This window comes from Saccopteryx bilineata, chromosome 1 (assembly GCF_036850765.1).
Source record: "Saccopteryx bilineata isolate mSacBil1 chromosome 1, mSacBil1_pri_phased_curated, whole genome shotgun sequence".
Lineage (NCBI taxonomy): Eukaryota > Metazoa > Chordata > Mammalia > Chiroptera > Emballonuridae > Saccopteryx > Saccopteryx bilineata.
This window is the reverse complement of record NC_089490.1, coordinates 364297400-364320108: the sequence shown is the minus strand read 5'-3', so window position 1 is coordinate 364320108 and position 22709 is coordinate 364297400. Positions and strand designations below refer to the sequence as shown.

General features: G+C 51.9%; 1 protein-coding gene across 3 annotated transcripts in view; it reads left to right on the top strand.

The window, feature by feature from the left end:
- ABCC8 (ATP binding cassette subfamily C member 8) overlaps positions 1 to 22341 on the top strand; it is a 71613-nt gene extending 49272 nt beyond the window's left edge. For 2 of the 3 annotated variants that reach the window (XM_066251058.1, XM_066251055.1), the window contains exons 18-39: positions 1744 to 1779; positions 2826 to 2924; positions 3953 to 4037; positions 4738 to 4818; positions 6860 to 6997; positions 8443 to 8568; positions 9481 to 9580; positions 9806 to 10047; positions 10139 to 10305; positions 11344 to 11413; positions 11869 to 12026; positions 13745 to 13837; positions 16857 to 16959; positions 17517 to 17630; positions 18004 to 18124; positions 18239 to 18369; positions 19272 to 19350; positions 19545 to 19653; positions 20030 to 20133; positions 20896 to 21029; positions 21475 to 21537; positions 22100 to 22341. In XM_066251058.1, coding sequence (XP_066107155.1) covers positions 1744 to 1779; positions 2826 to 2924; positions 3953 to 4037; positions 4738 to 4818; positions 6860 to 6997; positions 8443 to 8568; positions 9481 to 9580; positions 9806 to 10047; positions 10139 to 10305; positions 11344 to 11413; positions 11869 to 12026; positions 13745 to 13837; positions 16857 to 16959; positions 17517 to 17630; positions 18004 to 18124; positions 18239 to 18369; positions 19272 to 19350; positions 19545 to 19653; positions 20030 to 20133; positions 20896 to 21029; positions 21475 to 21537; positions 22100 to 22237 — 2491 coding nt within the window. In that variant the 3' untranslated portion in view covers positions 22238 to 22341. Of the gene's footprint in view, positions 1 to 1743; positions 1780 to 2825; positions 2925 to 3952; positions 4038 to 4737; positions 4819 to 6859; positions 6998 to 8442; positions 8569 to 9480; positions 9581 to 9805; positions 10048 to 10138; positions 10306 to 11343; positions 11414 to 11868; positions 12027 to 13744; positions 13838 to 16856; positions 16960 to 17516; positions 17631 to 18003; positions 18125 to 18238; positions 18370 to 19271; positions 19351 to 19544; positions 19654 to 20029; positions 20134 to 20895; positions 21030 to 21474; positions 21538 to 22026 lie in introns of all 3 variants that reach the window. The other variant, XM_066251056.1, reaches the window with a different exon arrangement.
- Positions 22342 to 22709: the final 368 nt, after the last annotated feature.

Here is a 22709-nt window from a genome sequence, read left to right as displayed (position 1 = left end):
AGATATACAGTATATCTGCAGTATTAAAATTTCATGGTGGCCTGACCCGGTGGTGGCACAATGGATAGAGCGTCAGACTGGGATGCAGAGGACCCAGGTTCGAGACCCCGAGGTCACCAGCTTGAGCATGGGCTCATCTGGTTTGAGCAAAGCTCACCAGCTTGAACCCAAGGTTGCTGGCTCGAGCAAGGGGTTACTCGGTCTGCTGAAGGCCTGCGGTCAAGGCACATATGAGAAAGCAATCAATGAACAACTAAAGTGCCATAATGAAAAACTGATGATTGATGCTTCTCATCTCTCTCCGTTCCTGTCTGTCTGTCCCTGTCTATCCCTCTCTCTGACTCTTTCTCTGTCCCTGTGTAAAAAAAAAAAAAAAATTCACAGTGGATAGAGTCAGAAAATAGATTTGCAGTTGCCACAGGTGGTGGGCAGGCAGGCAGGAAGTGATTACTAATATGTATGGGTTTACTTTGGGGGTTATGAAAATGTTCTGGAATTAGATAGAGGTAATGGTTACACAACCTTGTGAATATTAAAAAACAAAACAAAACACTGAATTGGAAAAAATGTATCAAATGAAGGACAATTAGAAAACAATCTGTCTAAAAGGTCCCAATGGGTGATCATGAAAACAACACTGAGAAAACAGGGCTGTAAGAAGAGGGGGTGGCTCTCTCCCAGGCCAGACAAAAATTGGGTCTTGTTGCTTTATGTTCTTGTTGAAAAGTCAAAGTGAAAAAGATTAATGAGGTCCTGAGACCCTCAAAACCCTCTGTGACCTCACCTCCCTCAAGAACATTCAACACACTGCAGGCGATGGGAAGTTGGGACTGGAAAGGTTGACTCAGTGTTGTAAGTTTAAGCCCTGGCCTTCTCTCTAGTATCACAGAGGTTTCGTTTTCCTGTCTTTGTCTGCCCTTTCTCTCACCTTGTCCCCAAGTGCCAGGGTGTGATGACAGGCCCAGCCTCTCTTGCCATAGTGATCATAGTTTTTAAGCCAAAAATCAGGCTCCATGGTATGTGACAAGTATGCTTGTGTGCATGACACTAACGGGACCAAATAGTTGCTACTGGAGCAAGTCAGGTCAGTCGAGGGCGCGTGGCACTGCAGCTGATCGTGTCTCTCCGAGCAGATCCCCAGGTTCCTTGGTTGTCCAGAGGGCCACATGGGGCTGCAAATCACACCTGGAGCCCCTCTCAGCTCTCTAGGTGCCACCCAAGTTCCATCGGCTGTACTTTCCCACCCACAAACTGTAGGCAATGCTGGTGCCTGCGCAGCCAGGCCTGGCTCCTGCCAGACAGCACTCCCTGTCTCAGCTGTTTGTGCAGCTGTGTCAGCCTGAGTCCCCGGCCAGTGCACCTAAGCCCTGACGCAGAGGCTGGGTCTGAAGGAGGCACACGTTGGTCCCTTACTTCTCTGACAAAGAAAGTGTCCCTCGCCATGAGCCTACACCAATGGTGCCTTTCCCCACTTCTCCCTCGTACCTGACCTGGGTCCCCAGGGCCCTCCTCACACACCTCACGTGGGTTCTTGATAGTATTGAGGCTCACACAATGAAGGCTACCCCAGGATGGCCACTACCCACTCCTACACCTCTCCATGCAGCATCTGTGGCTGCAGACTTGGTCACAGGGATGATGACAAAGACACTCATGCTGGGTTTTGAGGGAGCTCAAAATGTCTATGGAGAATTCAGTCCACTCGTTGAACCCTGAATGTGCATCTTTCTTCCCCTGCTGCAGCCCAGACCGGGAGCCCGCAGCCAACACAGACATCAGGTACAGTGTCCTGGGAGCACTTGCCCTCAGGGCAGGCTTCCTCAGTGGGTTGTCAGGCCAAGAGAGCCACAGAGCGCTGGAGAGCAGCCCCCAGGCGCACCACCCCAGCTGCAGGAAGGAGGCCTTGGAAGGCTCTGTGCTCCAGGGGGGCAGTTTGGAAGCCACTGTGCTTCTTTCTGTACGTCAGGCCTTCAACTTCACATCGGGTCATTTTTATCTACTGGTCATCTTTTCCTTTTCTTTTTTAATGGGGGGGGGTCCTTCAAGATTGCATCATACTAAATGTGGTTTCTTTGGCTCCACTTCTTTTAAAACTTTTGGCCCTGGTCATTGGCTCAGTGGATAGAGCATTGGCCTAGTATATGGACATCCCAGTTTTGATTCCTGGTCAGGGGACACAGGAGAAGTGACCATCTGCTTCTATCCCCCTACCTCTCTCCCTTCTATCCCTCTTCTCCTCCCACAGCCAGTGGCTCAATTGGTCCTAGCATGGCCCTGGGTGCTGAGGATAGCTCAGTTGGTCTGAGTGTGTCAGTCTCAGGTGCTAAAAATAGCTTGGTACTCGAGCATTGGCCATAGACAGGGTTACCAGTTGAATCCCAATCAGGAGGCATGCAAGAGTCTGTCTCACTATTTCCCCTCCTCTCACCCCCAAAACAAAAAGTTTTGTTTGGAGAGCTTTCTTCTAACATCAGAGTTGAACGGTTTGAGAGCTACTCAAAGAAGGAGGAGACCAGTTTACTTGGTTTCCTCCTGGGCTCTGGGTAGAGACTCAGAAAGGAGTAAGACTGCAGGGTTGGGGTACATGGGATATGGGGCAGGGAAGCATCAAGGCCCACCCAATCAGCTAAGACCTAACACCCAAGCCTGCCTCAGACCCTAGGGACAGACAGGCTACCAGAGGCCACACAGCAGATTTCTGCCAATAGCACCTCCCATTTAGTGCTGCCCCACCCCCTTGCTCTGGTCTAAGCCACTGCCTTAACAATTGCCTCTGAGAATGAGCCCCTGAAAATGCCTCCCTATTCCCACTCTGCTTTTCCTAGGAAGAGAGGCCCTGTGGCCTATGCCTCTCAGAAACCATGGCTGCTAAACGCCACTGTGGAGGAGAACATCACCTTTGAGAGTCCCTTCAACAAACAACGGTAAAAGCCTCTCAGAAGGAGGCAGGCCGGGGGAGGGGAGAAATTGACCATGAGCAGCATTAGCTACCTGCCCCAGTCCCCAGTCCCCTCATCAGTTGCCCACATCCAGCCATACTCTCTCCAGCTCGCTTATCTGGATTCCAGCCTGTTCCGTGTGGTCCATTTGGAAACCATCCAGATGTGCCTGAGCCTCCGAGCAGCCCAACTCCTGTGTGAGAGGGCAGGAGGCGAGGGAGGTGAGGGAGCCCTGCTGCTGCCCTCTCTTGTGGCTGGGGGAAGAATGACCCAGCTCCCCAGGCCTGTGCATGATTTACCCTCCAGTGAATCATAACCACTAACACTGACTGAGCTCTTACTAGGTGCCAGACGCAGTGCCAAGTTCTTTGTACGCATGATTTCCTAATGCTTATGACAGTCCCAGTAGGCAGGTACTATTATCATTCTCATTTTACAGATGAGGAAACCAAGGCTCAGAAAGATTAAGTAACTTGTCCAAGGCTACCCAGCCACTGAGTGACAGAAATGGATCTCAAATCCAAGGTTGTCTGATACCCAAGTACATGTTACCAAGACACTCCGATGCCTCCTCTGTGCATCCTGGTGGGCACCTGCCAGGCGAAGACCTGGCCAGGGAAGTATGAGAGGAGCAGGCTGGGCAAATATTTGATCAGCCATTATCATTACTGCCTAAACCAACTAGCAGTGATTTTCCCTGGCAATGCCCCAAGCATCAGCTCTGACTGTCACTTTTCCTACTGCACAGGGGCCGTGGGCCCTCTCTTGTCACTATGTGGCATATTTTCTGCCATCTAATTCCATCCTTCAAATATTTAACTTGCTGCAAGACCATGTAAGGTGCTGCTCTCAGCTTTTTTTAAGCTTACCTGGTGTTTGTTTGCACCCAAGCACGAGACCCATTAAAGCCATTGCTCGCTCTGGGTACAGCTGCCCGGAAGCTAATGACCCTCTGCAGGTGCTCATGCTCTGCTCTGGCCTGGCTGATCAGCTGTGTCCCCACCCCACTCCAGGTACAAGGTGGTCATCGAAGCCTGCTCCCTGCAGCCAGACATCGACATCCTGCCCCATGGAGACCAGACCCAGATTGGGGAACGGGTTAGTAGAGCTTCCAAGGGTTTTTTTTCAAAACTGGGGACCTCAACCTCCCCTGCTTCCCACCCATCATCACCACCAGGCCCCAAGATACTTCTCAGGGAGAGCAGGTGCCTGGGAAATGAAAGGGTGAAGCCTACAGAGCTTCCTGCAGTGGGTCAAAATGATCTCCTCATGCCCTAGGCTAGAGGCTGTTCTTGACAAGTTTTCAGCCCTGCTTGGTGCAGAGGTGAGTTTAGCACCTTCCCAGGCTGGACATCACTGATATCTCCTTCATACATGCCTCAAATACATACTGGGAGCTCCCACAGCACTGTGCTAAGCTTAGGGTGATGCTCTTCCTGTTTGCTCTCGAGGCGGGGCCCCTCCTCCACAAGCTTAAACAATAGGATTCTCCCATGGCTGTCCTCCTTGTGTATGATGAAACCCCTACATCCTCTTCTTGGTTTTCACTGGTCAGATGGTCCCTAGCACCTATATGATGACTCTTCAGAGACTTGGAGATTATATTTCCTACTTCCCAGTGAGTTCAGTAAACATGTACAAGTTCCTTCTTTCTGCAAAGTGGGGGTGAGGGGGAAGGAGGACAAAGAGACAGACACAGCCAGCCCTCTATCCCGAAGAGCTCACAGTCGAGTGGGTGCAAGGGCAGTCTCTCCTGCAGGGCTATGAGGGCATGACCTTTCCTCCCGTTTGGTGACAGGGAATCAATCTGTCTGGTGGTCAGCGTCAGCGAATCAGCGTGGCCCGAGCCCTCTACCAGCACACCAATGTCGTCTTCTTGGTGAGTGCCCCAGCCAGCACCTCCCTAGGGGTCCCTTTATCTGGCTTGTCTCCATGACTCATTGCCTACACACACACACACACCATCTCCCAGCTACCTCCCTCTTCAGGAGAAAACTTCTCTTGCCAGAGATACTACTTGTACGTCTTATTGATGGGGAAACTGAGTCAAGGATAGGGCAATTAACCCACTGTGGACTTCACACTGAGCTCTGCAGTAGCCCTGAGGGAAGGCAAGTAGTAGTTATAGGCCACCTCTCTGTAGTACATCCCCAACCTATTTTACGTGTTTAGTCTGACTATAAGAATAGCCAGTGCATGGAATGTGTGCTGCCCCTTCCCAGCTCATGCCCACAGCAGGCATTGCTAATTGATCACAGAATTTTTTCTCATGGAAACTTAATTTGGCCTCAGAATTATTCTTGACACAGCACAGCAGGTAATCACTAGCAATCAAACATGAGATAAAACTTATTAGCTATCCCTGTCCTACTTCATGCCAAGTTCTGTGTCAGGTCTTGGTTGATAATGAAGAATTCTAAGACCCTTCTAAGACCCAGCCTCAGCCTCAAAGGTTTAGAGTCATTAAGGAGACAAAGCTCACCTAAACTCAAGAGCCACACCCAGCTGAAAGTCAAATTGAGTGGCACAGACCATGAGGAGCCTTGTCTAAGAAGACAACTGTGAGCACTAGAGTAATCAAGGAGGGCTTCCTGGAAGAGGGCCTTGAAGTGTCACTCAAATAGAATGAAAGAGAGAGGCCATTTAGAGAGAGAATTGGAAGAAGGAAGCTCAGGTCTCTGATCCCAGCTTGATCCTCTCTTCCCCACAACACACATAAATACTCCCTACTAAATATACTTCATTATGTAAGATTCATAGTCTGTAACTATCTGACTCATGCACAGCACTTTACAAAGTACTAGCTCATTCATGATCCCATGTGAACTTTAAACAACCTTGTTTAAAGAGAGGTAAAGTGAATATTTTAGTTTACCTCAGCAAACTTTCATTAAGCTCCTACCCTGTACCAGGCACAGGCACAAGGGGTTCTCGGTTCATTTTGGGGGGAAAGGGGTTCTCAGTTCTTAGAAGCCTCGTGTAAATAACTATCAGATCTGACTCTGTGAAAGTTACTGCTGAAAGAGAGAGGGGGGGAGGCTAGGTATGAGGGTCAGGAAAGGACACAGGAAGAGACAGTGCTTGGGTGGAACACTAGGGATGAGTAGGAGTTCAGCAGGCAGACAGAAGACACACTGCACTCCAGGCAGAGGCAACAGTTTAGATGAAGGTCTAGAATGGCAGGTTCCCTGGAAACCTAACCTTGGGAAATACAGATGAGCAGGGAGACTGGAAAGGAAGACTGAGCCATTTGTAAAGGGCCTGGATTCCCATGCTAACGAATTCAAGCCTTGTAGACTATGGGGAGCCACTGGAGGATCCGGAGTCGGGAAATGATTGTGATTGGATCTGTTTGAGAATGATAGCTGATAACAGCCCCATTTTAAGATGAGGCAGCTGAGGCCCAGAGAGCTTAGGTCCAAGGCCACACAGCTAATAAGGTGGCCAATTTTTTTACAATGAAAAGAAAGACAAAAATAAATTGAAGAAAACAATATCATAAAGAAAAGAAACATTTTATTCGTTGCAACAATAATACACTAGAATCTGATCGATGCATAATAAAAACATTTGTAATATTTTGTATTATAATTAGGCTTACATGCCTGTTAATTTTTAATAATAATTTTAAGAAAAAAGTACTCATTTAGATACAGATACATCACATTACACACAATGGATCGACTCTGCATCGATCTAATATAGTCTTCCAATATCAAAAAGGAGGACATGTTGGAGGACACTTTTTGAGGGAAGACAGAACTTACAAAAGAAGGACTGTTTTCCCTAAAGGAGGATGATTGGTCACCATACTAATTAGTGTCAGTTCATAGACCAGAGCTGATACTACTCTGCTGGGTTTGGTACTCACTGTCACCCCCTCCCTTTACATTTGCCCCTGCCTTCTCCCCTCTATCCAGGATGACCCCTTCTCAGCTCTGGATGTCCATCTGAGTGACCACCTGATGCAGGCTGGGATCCTCGAGCTCCTCAGAGACGATAAAAGGACAGTGGTCCTAGTGACCCATAAGCTGCAGTACCTGCCGCACGCAGACTGGGTGAGGGCCCCAAAGAGGCCACGCTGCAGAGGGCTGAAGTGGGAGAGGCGGTCTGACATCGTCAGAAGAGTTCAGCATATGTCTCAGAGTAAGGGCTGAGGGCTACCAAGCAGAAGAGATCAACACCAGGTGGCTTTGTGCTGACCGGGCAGATCAGAGAGACCTGCATAGCCCCAGCATTTGGAGTCACCTACAGCTGCAGACGGTCCCCATCCTGGCCTGGGCACCACAAGGGCTGGCACTGAGACATCTCAGAAAGAAGCAGACATTCAGTTCCTACCTTCTGTTTCCTGCTCAGTTGGATGTCTCATCCCCCTGTCCTTGGGGAATGACCATTGGATGGGAAAACCAGCTTTCTGTCTTCCAGTGGGCCATATTCAAGTTGGGACAGGATAGGAAAGATGGAAACAAATAATAGCAGTGGTAATGGGAACTTCCGTGTTATCAGTGGAATGCAATGTTGTGAAACCCCATATTAACTAAGTCCCCGTACCCCTCAACATGGACACATGGTTCCTTCTCAGTTCATTAGAAATCACTTAGTTTTTAAGATGAGAACTATGTGGCTTGAAATCTGGGCCTTGCCTGACCCCTATATAAATTTGCCCCTGAAAACTTAGGTCTTCCCTGAGCCTCAGGCCTGTGCTAAGTGTCCTTCTAATTTCCCCCAAATAAGTCTCCCATCTACATGCAGTGAGACCCTCCCTCCACTATGAAAAAGGTGGGTGGGGAGTGATATAGATTGAAAAAAAAAAACTGAAACAGGTGCAGGTTCATATCTGAGTCTCCATGGTGACCCTGGCAAGACAGTGCAGGACAATTCTGAATCCAAAGAAAGTAAACATGGAGGTGCCTGGTTTCCTAAACTATCAGTGGATAAGACTCCCAGCACCCCTCCCTAAACATGGGGTGTGGGAGGGGCAAGAGAAGCAGGAGAAGGTGTCTGAATTAATCACAAGTCTACAAGAGTGTGAAACACTGAGTCTTTCAAATAAAATAAGTTTTATTGATTTCAAAGAGACATGGCCACACATACTTAGACCAACAGGTGCTTTGCCAAAACTGGTGGAACTCTCAGACCTGAATCAGGAGGAGCTAAAGACAGTATGCAGTCAGCCCATTAAGTGTGTAAAGACAGCTGCCACAGCTGCCTTGCAGATAACCAGACAGTTTGACCAGGATGCATTAAGTTGCTCTGCATATCCTCCTGTCAACCATGGGCAACCATTGAGAATCACCCCCAGATGTACCAAACTCTAAATCCTGGGAGTGTGTTGATGAGGGTAGGTTATCACTACCAGCTCACTGCAGTGGGTGAGCCAGAGGCCACTTGTGGTGGAGAAAGGATGTGTGTGTGTCCACCTCCGACTCCTTGGTCAGGCGGGGGTGTGACTTCCACTTCCCATTCCCAGGCAGCCCTTAGCAGGGTTTGTCTGCCTTTCCAGATCATCGCTATGAAGGACGGCACCATCCAGAGGGAGGGCACTCTCAAGGACTTCCAGAGGTCTGAGTGCCAGCTCTTTGAGCACTGGAAGACCCTCATGAACCGGCAGGATCAAGAGCTGGAAAAGGTGGGTGTATCCTAGGAGCCAACAGCCACCCCCTGAGAGGAAGGTTCTGGTAGAACTAACCTCATAACGGCATATCCTGCCCTCACTGGCCCAGGACACCCCCAAAGGGCAGATGTGAGAGCTAAGTATGAACTTGCTCCTATCAGAGGAAAACTAGGACCTATTCCTGCTGCCCAAGGCAGAATCAGGGGGATGCCTTCCCCTTATCCTGAGATAATCAGATACCATTGAGTTTGCAAAGTTTCATAAAATCCACTCAAAGTCGCTAGACAAAGGAAAAAAAGGGGGAGAGGAGTTAAAGATTTATTGACTCATGAAACAGAAAGTCCAGGGATGTCATAGCTTCAGGTAGGTCTGGATCCAGGCAGTTAAACAATGTCATCAGAGATCTGTTTTTCTCCATCCGTTGACTTTGCTCCCCTCAAACTGGCTTCATTCCCATGGTAGCTGTGAGGGCCATTGGCCGTCTCAGGTTTACTTTCTCTCAGATCAACAACTGCCGGAAAGAGAGTGCCTCTTTCAGAGTTGTTTAGCAAAAATCTCAGGGCTGATTCTCATTGGTCCAATTTGGTCAAGTGCCCACCTCTGAACAAATCATTGTGGCCAGGGATATGGAATGTGAGTAATGGCCAGTCCTGTGCCATATGCCCACCCCTGGAGCCAGGAAGAATGACCAGTCCATTTGAATCACAGAAACTAAGAATAGGGGAGAGGTGGTCTTCCACAGGGACATTGGGGTGCTGTCGGCTGATGAAAGGGAAGGTAGTACAAACATGTGTCCTTCTTGACCCTCTCCTATGCAGGGGCAACCTGGACATTCACACTGTTTGTTACCAGGGGTGGTTGCCCCCTGTCCTCCCTTTTCCCCTCTGCGTATCTGAGGACATTACCCAGGCCTCATTTGTCTTTCAGGAGACCATCATGGAGAGAAAAGTCCCAGAGCCACCCCAGGGCCTTCCCAGGGCCATGTCCTCGAGGGATGGCCTCCTACTGGATGAGGAAGAGGATGAAGGTACAGACAGTGGGCCTGGGAGCGAAACCATGGCTTGAGGTTGAATCATTCACTGGGAGACTTAGGTTTGGGCTCTGAGGGTGGTAAGATAGAATGCCTTTGATTATACCCTTTCCCCTCTGTGTGCCTCAGTCTTCCCCTCTGTAAGTGGGGATAACATACCCCTGGTTTACCTCAGAAGGATATGAAATGGGAAGCCACAGGGTGGGTTCCTTCGGCCTGCAGAGGAGGCAGCTGAGAGTGAGGAGGAGGACAACCTGTCGTCGGTGCTGCACCAGCGCGCCAAGATACCATGGCGAGCCTGCGCCAAGTATCTGTCGTCCGCTGGCATCCTGCTCTTGTCGCTGCTTGTCTTCTCCCAGCTGCTTAAGCACATGGTCTTGGTGGCCATTGACTACTGGCTGGCCAAGTGGACCGACAGCGCCCTGACTCTTAGTCCCATGGCCAGGAACTGCTCCCTCAGCCAGGTGGGGCCAGCAGCCCCAGGGCAGGGGCTGGGGGGAGAGGGCTGAGCCATGGACACCCCCAGGAGCTCGCCTCACTCTCTGCCTGGCCCAGGAATGCTCCCTCGACCAGACCATCTACGCCATGGTGTTCACGGTGCTCTGCAGCCTGGGCATCGTGCTCTGCCTGGTCACGTCTGTCACAGTGGAGTGGACGGGGCTGAAAGTGGCCAAGAAGCTGCACCGCAGCCTGCTGAACCAGATCATCCTGGCTCCCATGAGGTACCCCTTTGTCCCTGCCATGCTGGGGCTATGGGCACGTCACTGTTATCTGGGCTTCAGTTATCCCAGGTATAAAATGGGGACAAGCAATCTCTGTCACAAGCTGTTGAGATTCAAGGAGCCCCAAGTGTGTGTAAAAGTGCCCTCTTAGGTGCAGAAAGCAGAGGCAACCTGGTGTTTAATCAGCCAGACAGTGGTAGGCATTTTACATAGTTAACTCATCTAATTGTCAGCAGTCTTTCAAAGTGAGCATCTGCAGGCTCTATGTGAATGTTAGTTTCCCTTCCCTAGGCAGGTACCATCTGTCTGTCTCCACCTACAAGTTCAGCTCTCTCCCTCCTCCCTCAGCCAGCCTGTAGGTTCTGACACTGGGGACATTAGCTGTTCTAATCTTCTACAATGATATGGATAAAAATCCCAGAGACCACTTGGTGTGAAAGAAGCCATTGTCCAACTGGCTGGCCAATTCAGCTTAAAAACACAACTGGCAAACAGGTTATCCGGCCCCACCCCTGTCAATGCCAGACCTCACCGTCTGACTACATTATTTACTTGTCAACCTTTCAGCTCTCTGTGGCCCAAAGACACGGTCTCAAAGTTTACTTACCCTCTAATTGTCCCAGATCTGTGGTTCTGAAATACTCTCGTTGGGGTTAGGCTGGCTCTCTGTCACAGCTAGAGTGATGACAGCCAGAGTGGCCTTGCAGGGTCAGCCAACCAACAGGCTGTCCCCAGGGCTCTGTTCCCCTGACTGGTTGTCCCTTGGAGAGGACGCTATGTCCTGAGGAGGACAGCTGCTGAGTGAGTCAGGCTTAGCAAGCAGCTGAGAAAGGTGGCAGTGGTCACACATGGGCTTGGTAGTAAGAGAGACTAGTGAGAGGCCAGCACCTCTCTGGGCTGCTGTGGAAATTCTCAGGGACTCAAACCAGATGTCTACGGACCTACAAAGGCCACCACGCCTGGGATGTTAGACCTAGAAATGACTCCAGAAACGGGGAGGAAATAAACAAATGAAGAACTTCTTCTGTTGCTTTTTAGGTTTTTTGAGACCACGCCCCTTGGAAGCATCCTGAATAGATTTTCATCTGATTGTAACACCATCGACCAGGTACACAGGACGGCAGACCATTTCTCCAGTTCAGAGAGAGGCCAGGCCCCTGTCTGTTGCTGGCCTCCCCAGATCTGGTGACCTGGGCCCTGGAGGAGGCACCCAGTGGGCCCCAATCTGATTATAATGCCCCCTGTGAGGCCCTTATGATAAAGCTGAGGGGAGCCACAGCCCTTGGCTCTCACTCCGGTAAGGTACCAAGATATTGTGAACCGAGGCAACTGATTTTGTGGAGAATATTTATTTTGATTTAGCCTATGTTTTTCATCTACCATAGTACTAGACAGTGAGAAAACCAAGTCCGGACTCCTGCCCTCAGGGAGCCTACAGTGTAGCTGGTGACTGTGATTAGACGTGTGCCTGTAATAATGTGAGAGAGCAAAGCCTGGTGCAGGAAACACTGACAATCATCAAATATTGAAACTCACCTTCCTCTGCCCCCTCCCCTTCCTCAGCACATCCCGTCCACACTGGAGTGCCTGAGCCGCTCCACCTTGCTCTGTGTCTCCGCCCTGGCCGTCATCTCCTATGTCACACCCGTGTTCCTCGTGGCCCTTTTGCCCCTGGCCATTGTGTGCTACTTTATCCAGAAGTACTTCCGGGTGGCATCCAGGTGATGGTATCATTTGCTAGCCCCTGAGGTTGGGCGTGGGGTTGGGGGTGGGAGGTGCTTTGCAATGGGCAGTTTGGTACTCTTGTTAGAGTCCTTATCCTAAAAGTAGTAGAGTCTTGTTCCCCATGAAGAGGAAAACAGACATGAAGGAAATGAAATATTCATATTCCACTGCACTAATGTAACCACGTGTCAGCACACATGCTGCACTTAATGTCTGGACTATTTCCTTGGGAGCCATGGTCAGGAATGCAACTACTAGGTCAGGGTGTATGGTGTATGCATGCCAAAATGCTTCTCAGGAGGGTTGTATGAGTCCAGTGACCAGGCTGACTGCTGATGCCGGAAGTCAGAGGGCAGCCACACCTCCCAGCCACGTGGATCAGGGGTTCAGCTGGAAGCCTTTCCCGAGGGAGTCTCTCACCATTCTCATTGTCACATTCACCCTCACAAGCTGGGAGCCACACATGCCTCTTTCCTGCTCAAAATTTTCTAAGAACATTCTTCAGGAAATGTTTCTGGGAGTGATTCTGTTAAATTCATAGATTCGAAGAATTTTGAAGAACCTCTAAGAGGCCACCATTTCTCAAACTGCCTATTACAACTGAGCTGTGGGTTACGAAATTAGTATCATAGATCACAACTAGCTTATTTTTAAATGAAATAGAACAGAAAATATCAGACTATATTCACATAGTAACAGTAAGCTTTGCTTCATGGAAGCTTTGTTTAGGTGGTATAGGTGTGTGTGTGTGTGTGTGTGTGTGTGTACTTATTTGTAATATAAAATGTGTTTCTTACTACAAGTTGTGGTCAGAAAGGCTAAGTACCTTTTCCAAGTGCACAAAGTTGGTTAAAAACTAGAGTCAAAATGCCAATTAGCAATAATAACAATTAAATTTAGATACATCTTGGCCTTGTACAATTAATTACTTTGACCACAAGGACCAAGATCTATATAAATGGCCTTTTGCCTAAATGATCCAGAATCCCCTGGTACCTACAAGGAACATAGTACATTGACATTCACAAAATTACAGTGCATTTTAAACACTGTGAAAACTGTTCTACAAAGTTCGCTTCTCCTGCCAGGGAAACTGCCTGTCGCCCTGGCACCCGCTGTGGAGACGGCTCGTCCAGGAACGCCGCCTCCTGCACCCCAGCCTGGCCTCCTGGGCACCAGTGCACTTGTGCAGCTGTGGAGAGCAGCAGCAATTCTGTTTCCATGGAAACTTCTGGCTTTTTGCAAGGGGCCCTTTAGATTCTGACCCACAATGTGCTGAAAGCTATTGTGGTTATTGGAGAGATGACTGGAAGCTTTGAGTTAGCCTTTCTGTTCCTTTGACTACCTGACTCAAGGCTCAGGTTGTTCGCCTGTGAAGGGAACTAACCATCATGGCCGGCCCAGCCTTACTGCAGAGCGAGGCTGTGCGGCAGAAGTGCAGGGACAGAAATATAGGCGAGAGGTAGGTGATGCCCAGGACAGCAGTCACTGTGCCAGTGTGCTGGTTAAGCACTTTACTAGACGAGCTGTCCTGTCCTCACAACTGCTTGATGGGGATAGTACCACTGACTTCCCTCTTTACAGGGTGAGAGAGTGAGGCCTAGAGAGGTACAGCCATTTGCACACATGGTCAAAGAGATGGAGCTAGGATTCAGACCCAGGCTGAGCCCTGAGCCTGCCCCCCTAACCAGTCCCCTCTGCTCCCCTGGCCCAGGGACCTGCAGCAGCTGGATGACAGCACCCAGCTCCCGCTGCTGTCACACTTTGCTGAAACTGTGGAAGGCCTCATCACCATCCGAGCCTTCAGGTACCAGATTCACCCTGGGGTGGGCGTGGGCTGCGGTTGGGGCCAGGGTCACAGGTCATGAGATTCGATTCTCAGGGCTCCACTTAGGAAGGCCCAGGACATACATCTCTCAGCCCCTCCTCAAACCCCAAGGCCAAGATGATGTCTACCAGAGGGGTCAGGCCAGGTGGGCTCCACTGTGTGCTCCAGAGAGGAAAGTCTCAGCCCTGCAGCCAAGCCCAGGCCCTTTGTGGACTAAAGCAGAATTTCAAAAGAAACAAGGCTGGGACAAGCACTCACATATCAACGCTAAAAAGGCCCTTAGATCATCTGGGCAAGCATGAGGCCATGTTTGATTAAGAACATCCTGTAAGCCAAACACTATGCTCAGTTCTTTCCATGCCATTTCCATTCTTTCTGCCCTAAAATCTGAGGTGGTGACAATGATTATTCCCATTTCTCAGATAAGGAAATTGGGGCTCAGAGAGCTAATAGAGCTGCTCTGTGTAAGGCCCCATAAAGCCCAGACTGAACCTGCTCATTCATTCAACTTGACTGAGCATTTACCATGTGCTAAGCTCCATGCCAGGCACTAAAAAGAGATGAGTCAGATGAGCACCTGCCCTGGAGGCATTTTCAGTCCAGGCTTTGAGCAGACTAGGACAAACCATGTGATAAGTACTCTGAAAGGAAGGGAGACACGAGCTGTGGGAGCATACAAGGGAAGGGCTGTCATGGAAGGCTTCATAGAGGAGGTAGCAATGGAGCTAGGACTCAAAGGGTAGATAAGAGTTAAACAGAATGGAGGAATACCCCAAATATTTCCTTGCCCCTGCCATCCCTTTTCTACCCTGAGTTATGATGTTGGCTGGACTGGAGCATCTGAGGCTGCCTGGGGAGTGGAGGGGGCTGGTGCTCCCCTCCCTCGTCTTCGTCTGATGTATCAGGGCGTCTCTCCTCCAGCCAGACAGGTCAGAAACCCCTGACCCAGATAGTTGAGCTCTGGTATCTAAGCCTTAACCAGAGAGTGATTCCAGGTTATTTTTAGGATGGCACAGCTGTGCAGGGTGTGACAGGAACCAAGCAACACCAAGCCCTGTGTCCAAGGACCAGCTGAAAGGGTCCAGGGAGGATTACATCTTTTCCCCCACAATCCCCAAAGTCCAGCTGCAGCTCCGGTAGAGATATCCAGGCCCCTGGTGCAATCCTCTTAGGGGTCTTGTCTGAGTAAAGCAAAGGAAAGCAGAGCTCTACCCTGGCCTTGGCTCTGCTCACTGGGCAGCCCCTCCCCCGGCCAGCCTGTGCTGTCTTTCACACAGAAGCTCCCTGGAGCCAAGCATGTGACTCTAGGGTCTCCTCCCAGCCCCCTTCTCAAGCCTGAACTTCCCAAGTTGCTTCAATGTCCAGGCCCCTTGACACCCCTGGACCTAGCCTCTACTCTGTTTGATGTTCCTCTTATAACTGGTGGCCTGGAGGCCTCCAGGCTGGGCTTGGGGCAGAGAGATTGTGACTCTCCTAGCATGGGCTGGACCCTGTCGGGAGGATCCGTGTGACTCCCAGCATTCTGTCACCAGCCCCAGACCAAGCCTGTGGTCAGCCAGAGGAACGGTTGCTTAGTGAGGCCTCCCACACACTACACTAATGCTGTGGATGGTTTTTAAATGCATGGAGAACTTTATAATCATCCCTTGATGTGTTTAATTCATTGGCTTTTGCCCAGCAGCCTGCCCTGTTGAGAGATGAGTAGCTTTTACTGATTGCACACTTGCCAAGTACCAGGCCCTGACTGAGTTAAGCATTGCACGTGTACTGTTGTGTTTCATCCTCACAGGAGTTTAATCTTCATCACAGTTACTGTAGCCCATGCTAAAATGAAGAGATGAGCCCTGGCCAGATAGCTCCATTGGTTAGAGCATCATCCTGATACACAAAGATTGTGGGTTCATTCCCTGGGCAGAGCACATACAGGAACAGATTGATGTTTCTCTCTCTCTCTCTCTCTCTCTCTCTCTCTCTCTCTTCCTTCCTCTGTCTCTCTAAAATTAATAAATTTAAAATTAAATAAATAAATAAAAGATTCAAAGAGGCTGAGGAACCAATGCAAGGCTACGCAGCCAGTGAGAGCTGGGGCTGGGCTTGGACCCAGGCCTGTCTGAACTTCTGGTTTTTCTAGTTCCTGCTTTTCCCAAAAAATCTTTCAAGAGTACCTAGCACTGGGCTCCGTGTTGGGCTCAGAAGCTCTTGCTGTCCCTATGGGAATTTACTACTATCCAATGAGGAAACTTAGTCTCAGTCTTGTCACAGAGCCAGTAATAGACTGGATGCCAACCTGGGCTCACATGTCCCCAAAGATGGGGCTCTTTTCCGCCATCACACACGTATCACAAAAGCTCACACATATCCTCATCACATTCGCCCTCAGATCAGTCACATACATGCACGTATGCACTCAACGTCTTCAACACATACTTAAGCCCTTCAGATGTGTGGTTTCACACTCACCTCGGACACCTCACCCCCCACACACATCCACCCTGTGGCTGTGCACACACGCTATCTCACACCTCAGAGACTCACTTTACTCTCCTCACACATAGAGCGTAGTCACAGGCCCTCTACCCAGAAATAATCAAAGCAGAACCCACACCTTCCAGGAGTGAGAAGCAAGTGCCCACCAAGCCTTGTCTTGAGTCCCTCTGAGTCCCGTCAGTTGTGCCCCTGAGACCAGTGCTGAGGTGGCTTTCTTTCATTCCATAACTCATCATCAAACAAGTGCCCCTGCCCTTCCTCTGGGCCTGGCCCAAGCAGCCAGGTCTGAGGGGGTGGCCAAGGAGGGCAATGCCAGGAGCCCAGGCCAGTCAGGGAGAGGCCGACCTATATGCAGTAACCTCAGGAGAGACCGCGATGAAGGCACAGGGCAGGAAAGAAGCCTCCAGAGTTCCTTGTACAGAAAGATCTCAGCTGCCCCAGAGGGTCGGGGAAGGTTCCCAGAGGCTATGTGGACCAAGATGATTCCCTCAGACTTTCCTCCTCCCTCCAGGTACGAAGCCCGGTTCCAGCAGAAACTACTCGAGTACACAGACTCTAACAACATTGCCTCTCTTTTCCTCACGGCGGCCAACAGATGGCTAGAAGTCCGCATGGCAAGTGCCACCCACCCCCAGCCCAGCCCCCAGGACACAGTTCCCATAGGGGTGTGGAGCTCTGCAGAGCAAGGGCCAAACCAACATGGACCAGAGGGTGGGAAGAGGTGTGAAACACCACCAGCCCACGTGTGCATGCAGGGTGGGCACCGAGGCCTCTGCCCAGCCCTGCTGGTCCCGGTGTCTGACCTGAGCCCTCTTTTCTCCATATTATTGCCTGGGGACTGTGTGTCTGAGGTATGTGAAAACGGGTGTGTGTTTAACTGTGACAAGTATGTCTGAAGTGGATCATATGACACGTTGGGTACACGTGTAGGTCAGCTGGTAAGGCAAGTGTGCAGGTGACAGGAGCAGGGGGAGCACAAACAGTGTGTACACCTTGTCCCCTGGAGCTCCAGCCTTCACAGGCCAGGCCTTCTGTGCATCTGTTGATGTTTACTTGAGTTTGGGGGCTGGGGCTGAGCCTCAGCTGAGCTACTCTCTGCCCTAAAGGGCAGGCGGGGAGGACACTGTGGTTTTAACCTCCGAGGGCCCAGCCAGCCCCCGTCCCTCCACAGGAATACATTGGTGCATGTGTGGTCCTCATCGCAGCTGTGACCTCCATCTCCAACTCCCTGCACAGGGAGCTCTCTGCTGGCCTGGTGGGCCTGGGCCTCACCTACGCCCTCATGGTGAGTGGCAGCAGGCTAGGTCGAGGGGTGGGGTCAGAAACCCCCTCAGAAAATCCCAGGCACTTTTACCAAATGAGACACCCCCAAGCCTTACCCCAGCTGCTTGAGTCTGATGCCAGAGGGAGCATGCAGGCAGAAAAGCCAACTACAGGGCCCAGCCTCTTCACCCAGGGCCCACACGGGCAGTGGGTAGGAAACCACATTTATGGTAACCCTCCCTGTGCCTCTAGGAAAGGCCACCCTGAACAGCCAGCCAGCGGGCAGCAAAAGATATTGGGGACCCAGCCCTTCCTCAGCGATAAGGAGAGCGTCCGGGAGCCAGGGATAGATAGGTCCACATGGTCACTGACTGTGGCCGGCTCACTCTCCACAGGTCTCCAACTACCTCAACTGGATGGTGAGGAACCTGGCGGACATGGAGATCCAGCTGGGCGCCGTGAAACGCATCCATGGGCTTCTGACAACCGAGGCGGAGAACTACGAGGGGCTGCTGGGTGAGGGTGCCGTGTTTGGGTTGATGGGGGCCATGAGGGAGCCTGGGAGTAAGGTGGAACTCCTGCACCAGCTGTGGCCCACACCTGGTGGCTGACCCCCAGCCTGGCCCCCAGCCCCATCGCTGATCCCGAAGAACTGGCCGGACCAAGGGAAGATCCAGATCCAGAACCTGAGCGTGCGCTACGACAGCTCCCTGAAGCCCGTGCTGAAGCATGTCAACGCCCTCATCTCCCCAGGACAGAAGGTTGGGCGGGAGGGCACAGGGCTGGCGGCTTCACAGCATCACCTCGGGGCCCTCCCGGGCTCTCCAGGTCCCACAGCCTTTCTGAGCACCCAGTCTCCTGGCCCTGGGCCCCTCACCCGCCATGGCTCAGCCCACCTCTGCCCTCACGCCCTCTTCCCTTCTCCTCCTGCTGCCCTCAGCCACCCACCAAGGAGGACACCCCAGACTTCCCTGGTTAAAAGAGCTTTTCAGCACCCCTAAGCTGAGGGCAAATGGTCAAGACTTTCTCAGGGACTTCCCTGTGAGCTCTGGAGCAGGGCCTTAGGGGTGGTGTGGGAGGCCCTCGTCCTGGGGAGGGAGCCCCTGTCTGGCACTCTGACCCCCCTCTCTCACTGACTCCCTCTTTCTCACTCCCACTCTGCTCTTTCTGCTACTGCCCCTCCCCTTCCTTTTCTCTGTCACTATCTCTTTCTATATTCATTCTTTATTGCCATTTCTGTTGGTTTCCAAGTCCAGGAAGCGATGCAGCCAGAGATGGCTCCAGTTTAAGGTGGGACACACGGGCACATCCCTGCAGACCTCACTCAGCCACCCTATGCCCTCCCGCCACGCCCATGCATATAGAGACAGACTAGTGCCCCCAACTCCCCTGCAACTAAGTGCCAGGCACAGCCAGGCCCACCCTCAGGCCCAGGCAAAGGGACATCTACACCCTGCATTTGCTTACAGGTCCCAATAGGAGCCCCTTCTGGACCCACACGTTAGGAAACAAGTCCAAAACCAAGGGCCCAGCTCTGGCCAATCAGAAGGCCAGGACAAGAAGATATGCTGTGACCTCCTAGACCTGTGTACCCCCCTAGCTAGCACCAGAAGCTCCCAGTACCCCCAAAACCCCCACAGCGTACCTGCTCCTCTCTTTCCAGATTGGAATTTGTGGTCGCACAGGCAGTGGGAAGTCCTCCTTCTCTCTCGCCTTCTTCCGCATGGTAGACATGTTTGAAGGTGAGTGGTATGGTGGGTACCCCACGAGTACCCACAGCCGCCAGATGGAACCTCAGTCCTGGTGGATGGTCAGATGTCACAGCAGACCCAGCAATCACTGCATCCTCACTGGGACACATGTCCCAAGCTGAACCTGTGCCCAGCACCTCCATTCCCTTCCATGGTGCCCCACCTGTGACACAGTCTCCACACAGGGCGCATCATCATCGATGGCATTGACATCGCCAAACTGCCGCTGCACACCCTGCGCTCGCGCCTCTCCATCATCCTGCAGGACCCTGTTCTCTTCAGTGGCACCATCCGGTGAGCCCCCTCACCCCGCCCAGGCTCCACCCATCGACTCTGGAGCACAAAGAGGAAGAGGCGGACAAGGCCAGGAGTACTTAGCTGGGCACCCAGCTCCCTGGGCAAGCAGCCCTACTCAGGCTCTGGGAACAAGGGGGCTGGCCGGTGCTGGGTCAGAGGCATTTTACTCTCATGCCCTTCTCTTTCCCATTAGGCCTAAGCAGGCGCTAGTCAGGGTATGCCAACCCTTAGTGCCCACCTCCCAGCCAGACCTCCAAGTCAATCAGTTTTCACTCACTGCTCCCTTCACTAGCCTCACCCTCTGTGAGTCCTCTGGGGATGGAGCCAGGACCCTGATTCCCTCCCTAAGGGGGCTTTGTGTGCCACCCTGCAGATTTAACCTGGACCCCGAGAAGAAGTGCTCTGACAGCACTCTGTGGGAGGCCCTGGAGATAGCCCAGTTGAAGCTGGTGGTGAAGGCGCTTCCTGGAGGCCTCGGTAACTACTGCTGGCTGAGCAGCTGGATGGGCCTAAAGGGCATTTGCACGGGCTGGGGAGGGAAAACTCACCTCTTAGGTTTGTCCAGAGTTTGGAGGTCTGGCAAGACCCCACAGACCATTTCGTCCTACCTCTCACCATACAGGAGCTCAGAGAGGTCAGGCGACTTGCCCCAGGTCACACAACTGATCAGCTCAAGGTCTGGCCCAGAGGGGACAGTAGGGTGACTGTGAGACGGAGCTTGCAAGTCCCCAATACCATGGCAGTATGTTCAGTATATACCTGTCCTTCCCTGCTTACCTGCCTGCCCAGTTCTGCCAGAGGAGAAAAGAGAACAGACAGGAAATCACAAGCCCAACGCACTCATCGAGGTTGCTGGGAAGACTCTGCCCCCACCCCACTTAGTGTGTTTGCTGCAGCCCCTTTGACAGCAGAGGCTGGCCAAGCCTTGCTTCGGGAATCGTACCACCAAGGCCCCCACATGGGAAGGACATACATACTAAGTGCACACACCCCTCCCAGAGCTGCCCAGGGCCCCAGCAGCACACAACTCCAGGGGGTGCTCTTCCCATCATAAGCCATGCAGGTGGCATCCGTGTTGTTGTGTAAGGCACGACAACCCTACACACCTGTACTCATGACACACACCCACACATTTGCTCCCATACAGACATTTCCCCACACGCCCCAAGCCACACTGTCTACTCTACTCACAACACAGGAGTCACTGAGCCCTGCTCCTCTCCCTGGGGCTGCTTTCAGATGCCATCATCACAGAAGGCGGGGAGAATTTCAGCCAGGGCCAGAGGCAGCTGTTCTGCCTGGCGCGGGCCTTCGTGAGGAAGACCAGCATCTTCATCATGGACGAGGCCACAGCTTCCATCGACATGGCCACGGTCGGTGCTGGGCACAGCCACGGCATGGGGGTCATGGAGAGGGTGTGGGTGTTAGGGGGAAATTCACACAAAGTGGTCCTGAAGTTCAAGTTGTCTTGAACATCAAGGCCATTTGTGGCAGAAAAGGCAAAGAGCTGAGGACCCTGACTCTAGCTAGTCCCCGGGCACACGGATCCACGGACTTCACACCTGTCACCCACCACGCCGCACCCCCAAGGCATGCTCACAGCACACACACACACACACAGGCACAGGAGCTGAGCTACTTGAATGCTAAGAACCTGGTCAGTCCTATGTGGACTAAGGCCAGACAGAAGGAGGAGGTGGGGTTGGGATTAGGGTCAAATGGGAGTTGGACCACAACCCTGAGCTCCAGATCCCCAAAGCTGGGCCAGACCACATCCACTAGGCATGTGAGCCAATAGCTGCTGCTCCAACCTGGCAGGAAAACATCCTCCAGAAGGTGGTGATGACAGCCTTCGCAGACCGTACCGTGGTCACCATTGCGGTAAGGGGCCGTTGCTGGGGTTCAGGGGGAACACTCATAAAGCATCCCTTGAGGCAGCAGAGTGGCGCAGCGGAAGTGGGCTGGGCCCATAAAGCATCCCTTGGGCTCCCTGGGGCCTGGTAATCGAGAGGAGACCTTGGAGCAGGGAAGGACAAGGAGTCTGGAGGGCTTGCAGGGACCTTGGATTGCAGGGTATGGAGTGGGGAAAATTTGCACTTGCCTGTCCATCAGACCACCCTCTCATTCTCTGAGTTCCCATACCTTCCCTGTCCCAAGGCCCTGTGAGCTAGGCCGGGGTTACATCTCCATAGGAAATGAGGGGTGGGTGGGGGCCTCTGAGACTTGAAGCCTGAAGGTTTGGGCAGAGCTGAGACTTGATGAGTGGAGAGGGTGTCATTAGTGGGTAGAAGGCTTGGAATTATAGCCACCCCACGAAAGGCCCGTCACCATAGAGATAGGACATTCTGGTCATATGCCTCCTCCTCCAAGCTGCAGGAAGGATGCCCTCAGCTGCCAACCCTTTCCCCCGCCATCCTGACCAGCCCCCTCCTGCTCCGTTCAGCACCGTGTACACACCATCCTGAGTGCAGACCTGGTGATTGTCCTGAAGCGTGGTGCCATCCTTGAGTTTGACACACCAGAGAAGCTGCTCAGCCGGAAGGACAGCGTCTTTGCCTCCTTCGTCCGTGCAGACAAGTGACCTGCTGGAGCTCAAGTGCCATCCCATGCTCCTCCTGGCCCCACCTCCTGCCTGGGTTTTCTAACTGTAAATCACTTGTAAATAAAGAAATTGGCTATTTCCTACCAGAGGCCTTGGTTCTGGTGGGCAGGGGTTGGGATGGACAGGGGGTCTCAGTGGGGCCAGCCTGACCTTGGCATCGGGCAGATCTGAAGAGATTGTGTGAGCATGAGCAAAAGCAGGTTTTCTTACCTGTGAAATGGGGGTTGTATTAGTGTCCTAGGACTGCCATAACAAAACACCAAAGACTGCATGGCTTAAACAACAGGAAGTTATTTCTCACAGTTCTGGAGGCTGGAAGGCCAAGATCAAGATGCTGCAGATGTGGTTTCTCCTGAGGCCTCTCTCCAGGGTTGCAGGCAGCTACTGTCTAGCTATGTCCTCATGGCCTTTCCTCTGTATGCACATCTGTGGTGTCTCTGTCTTTTCTTTT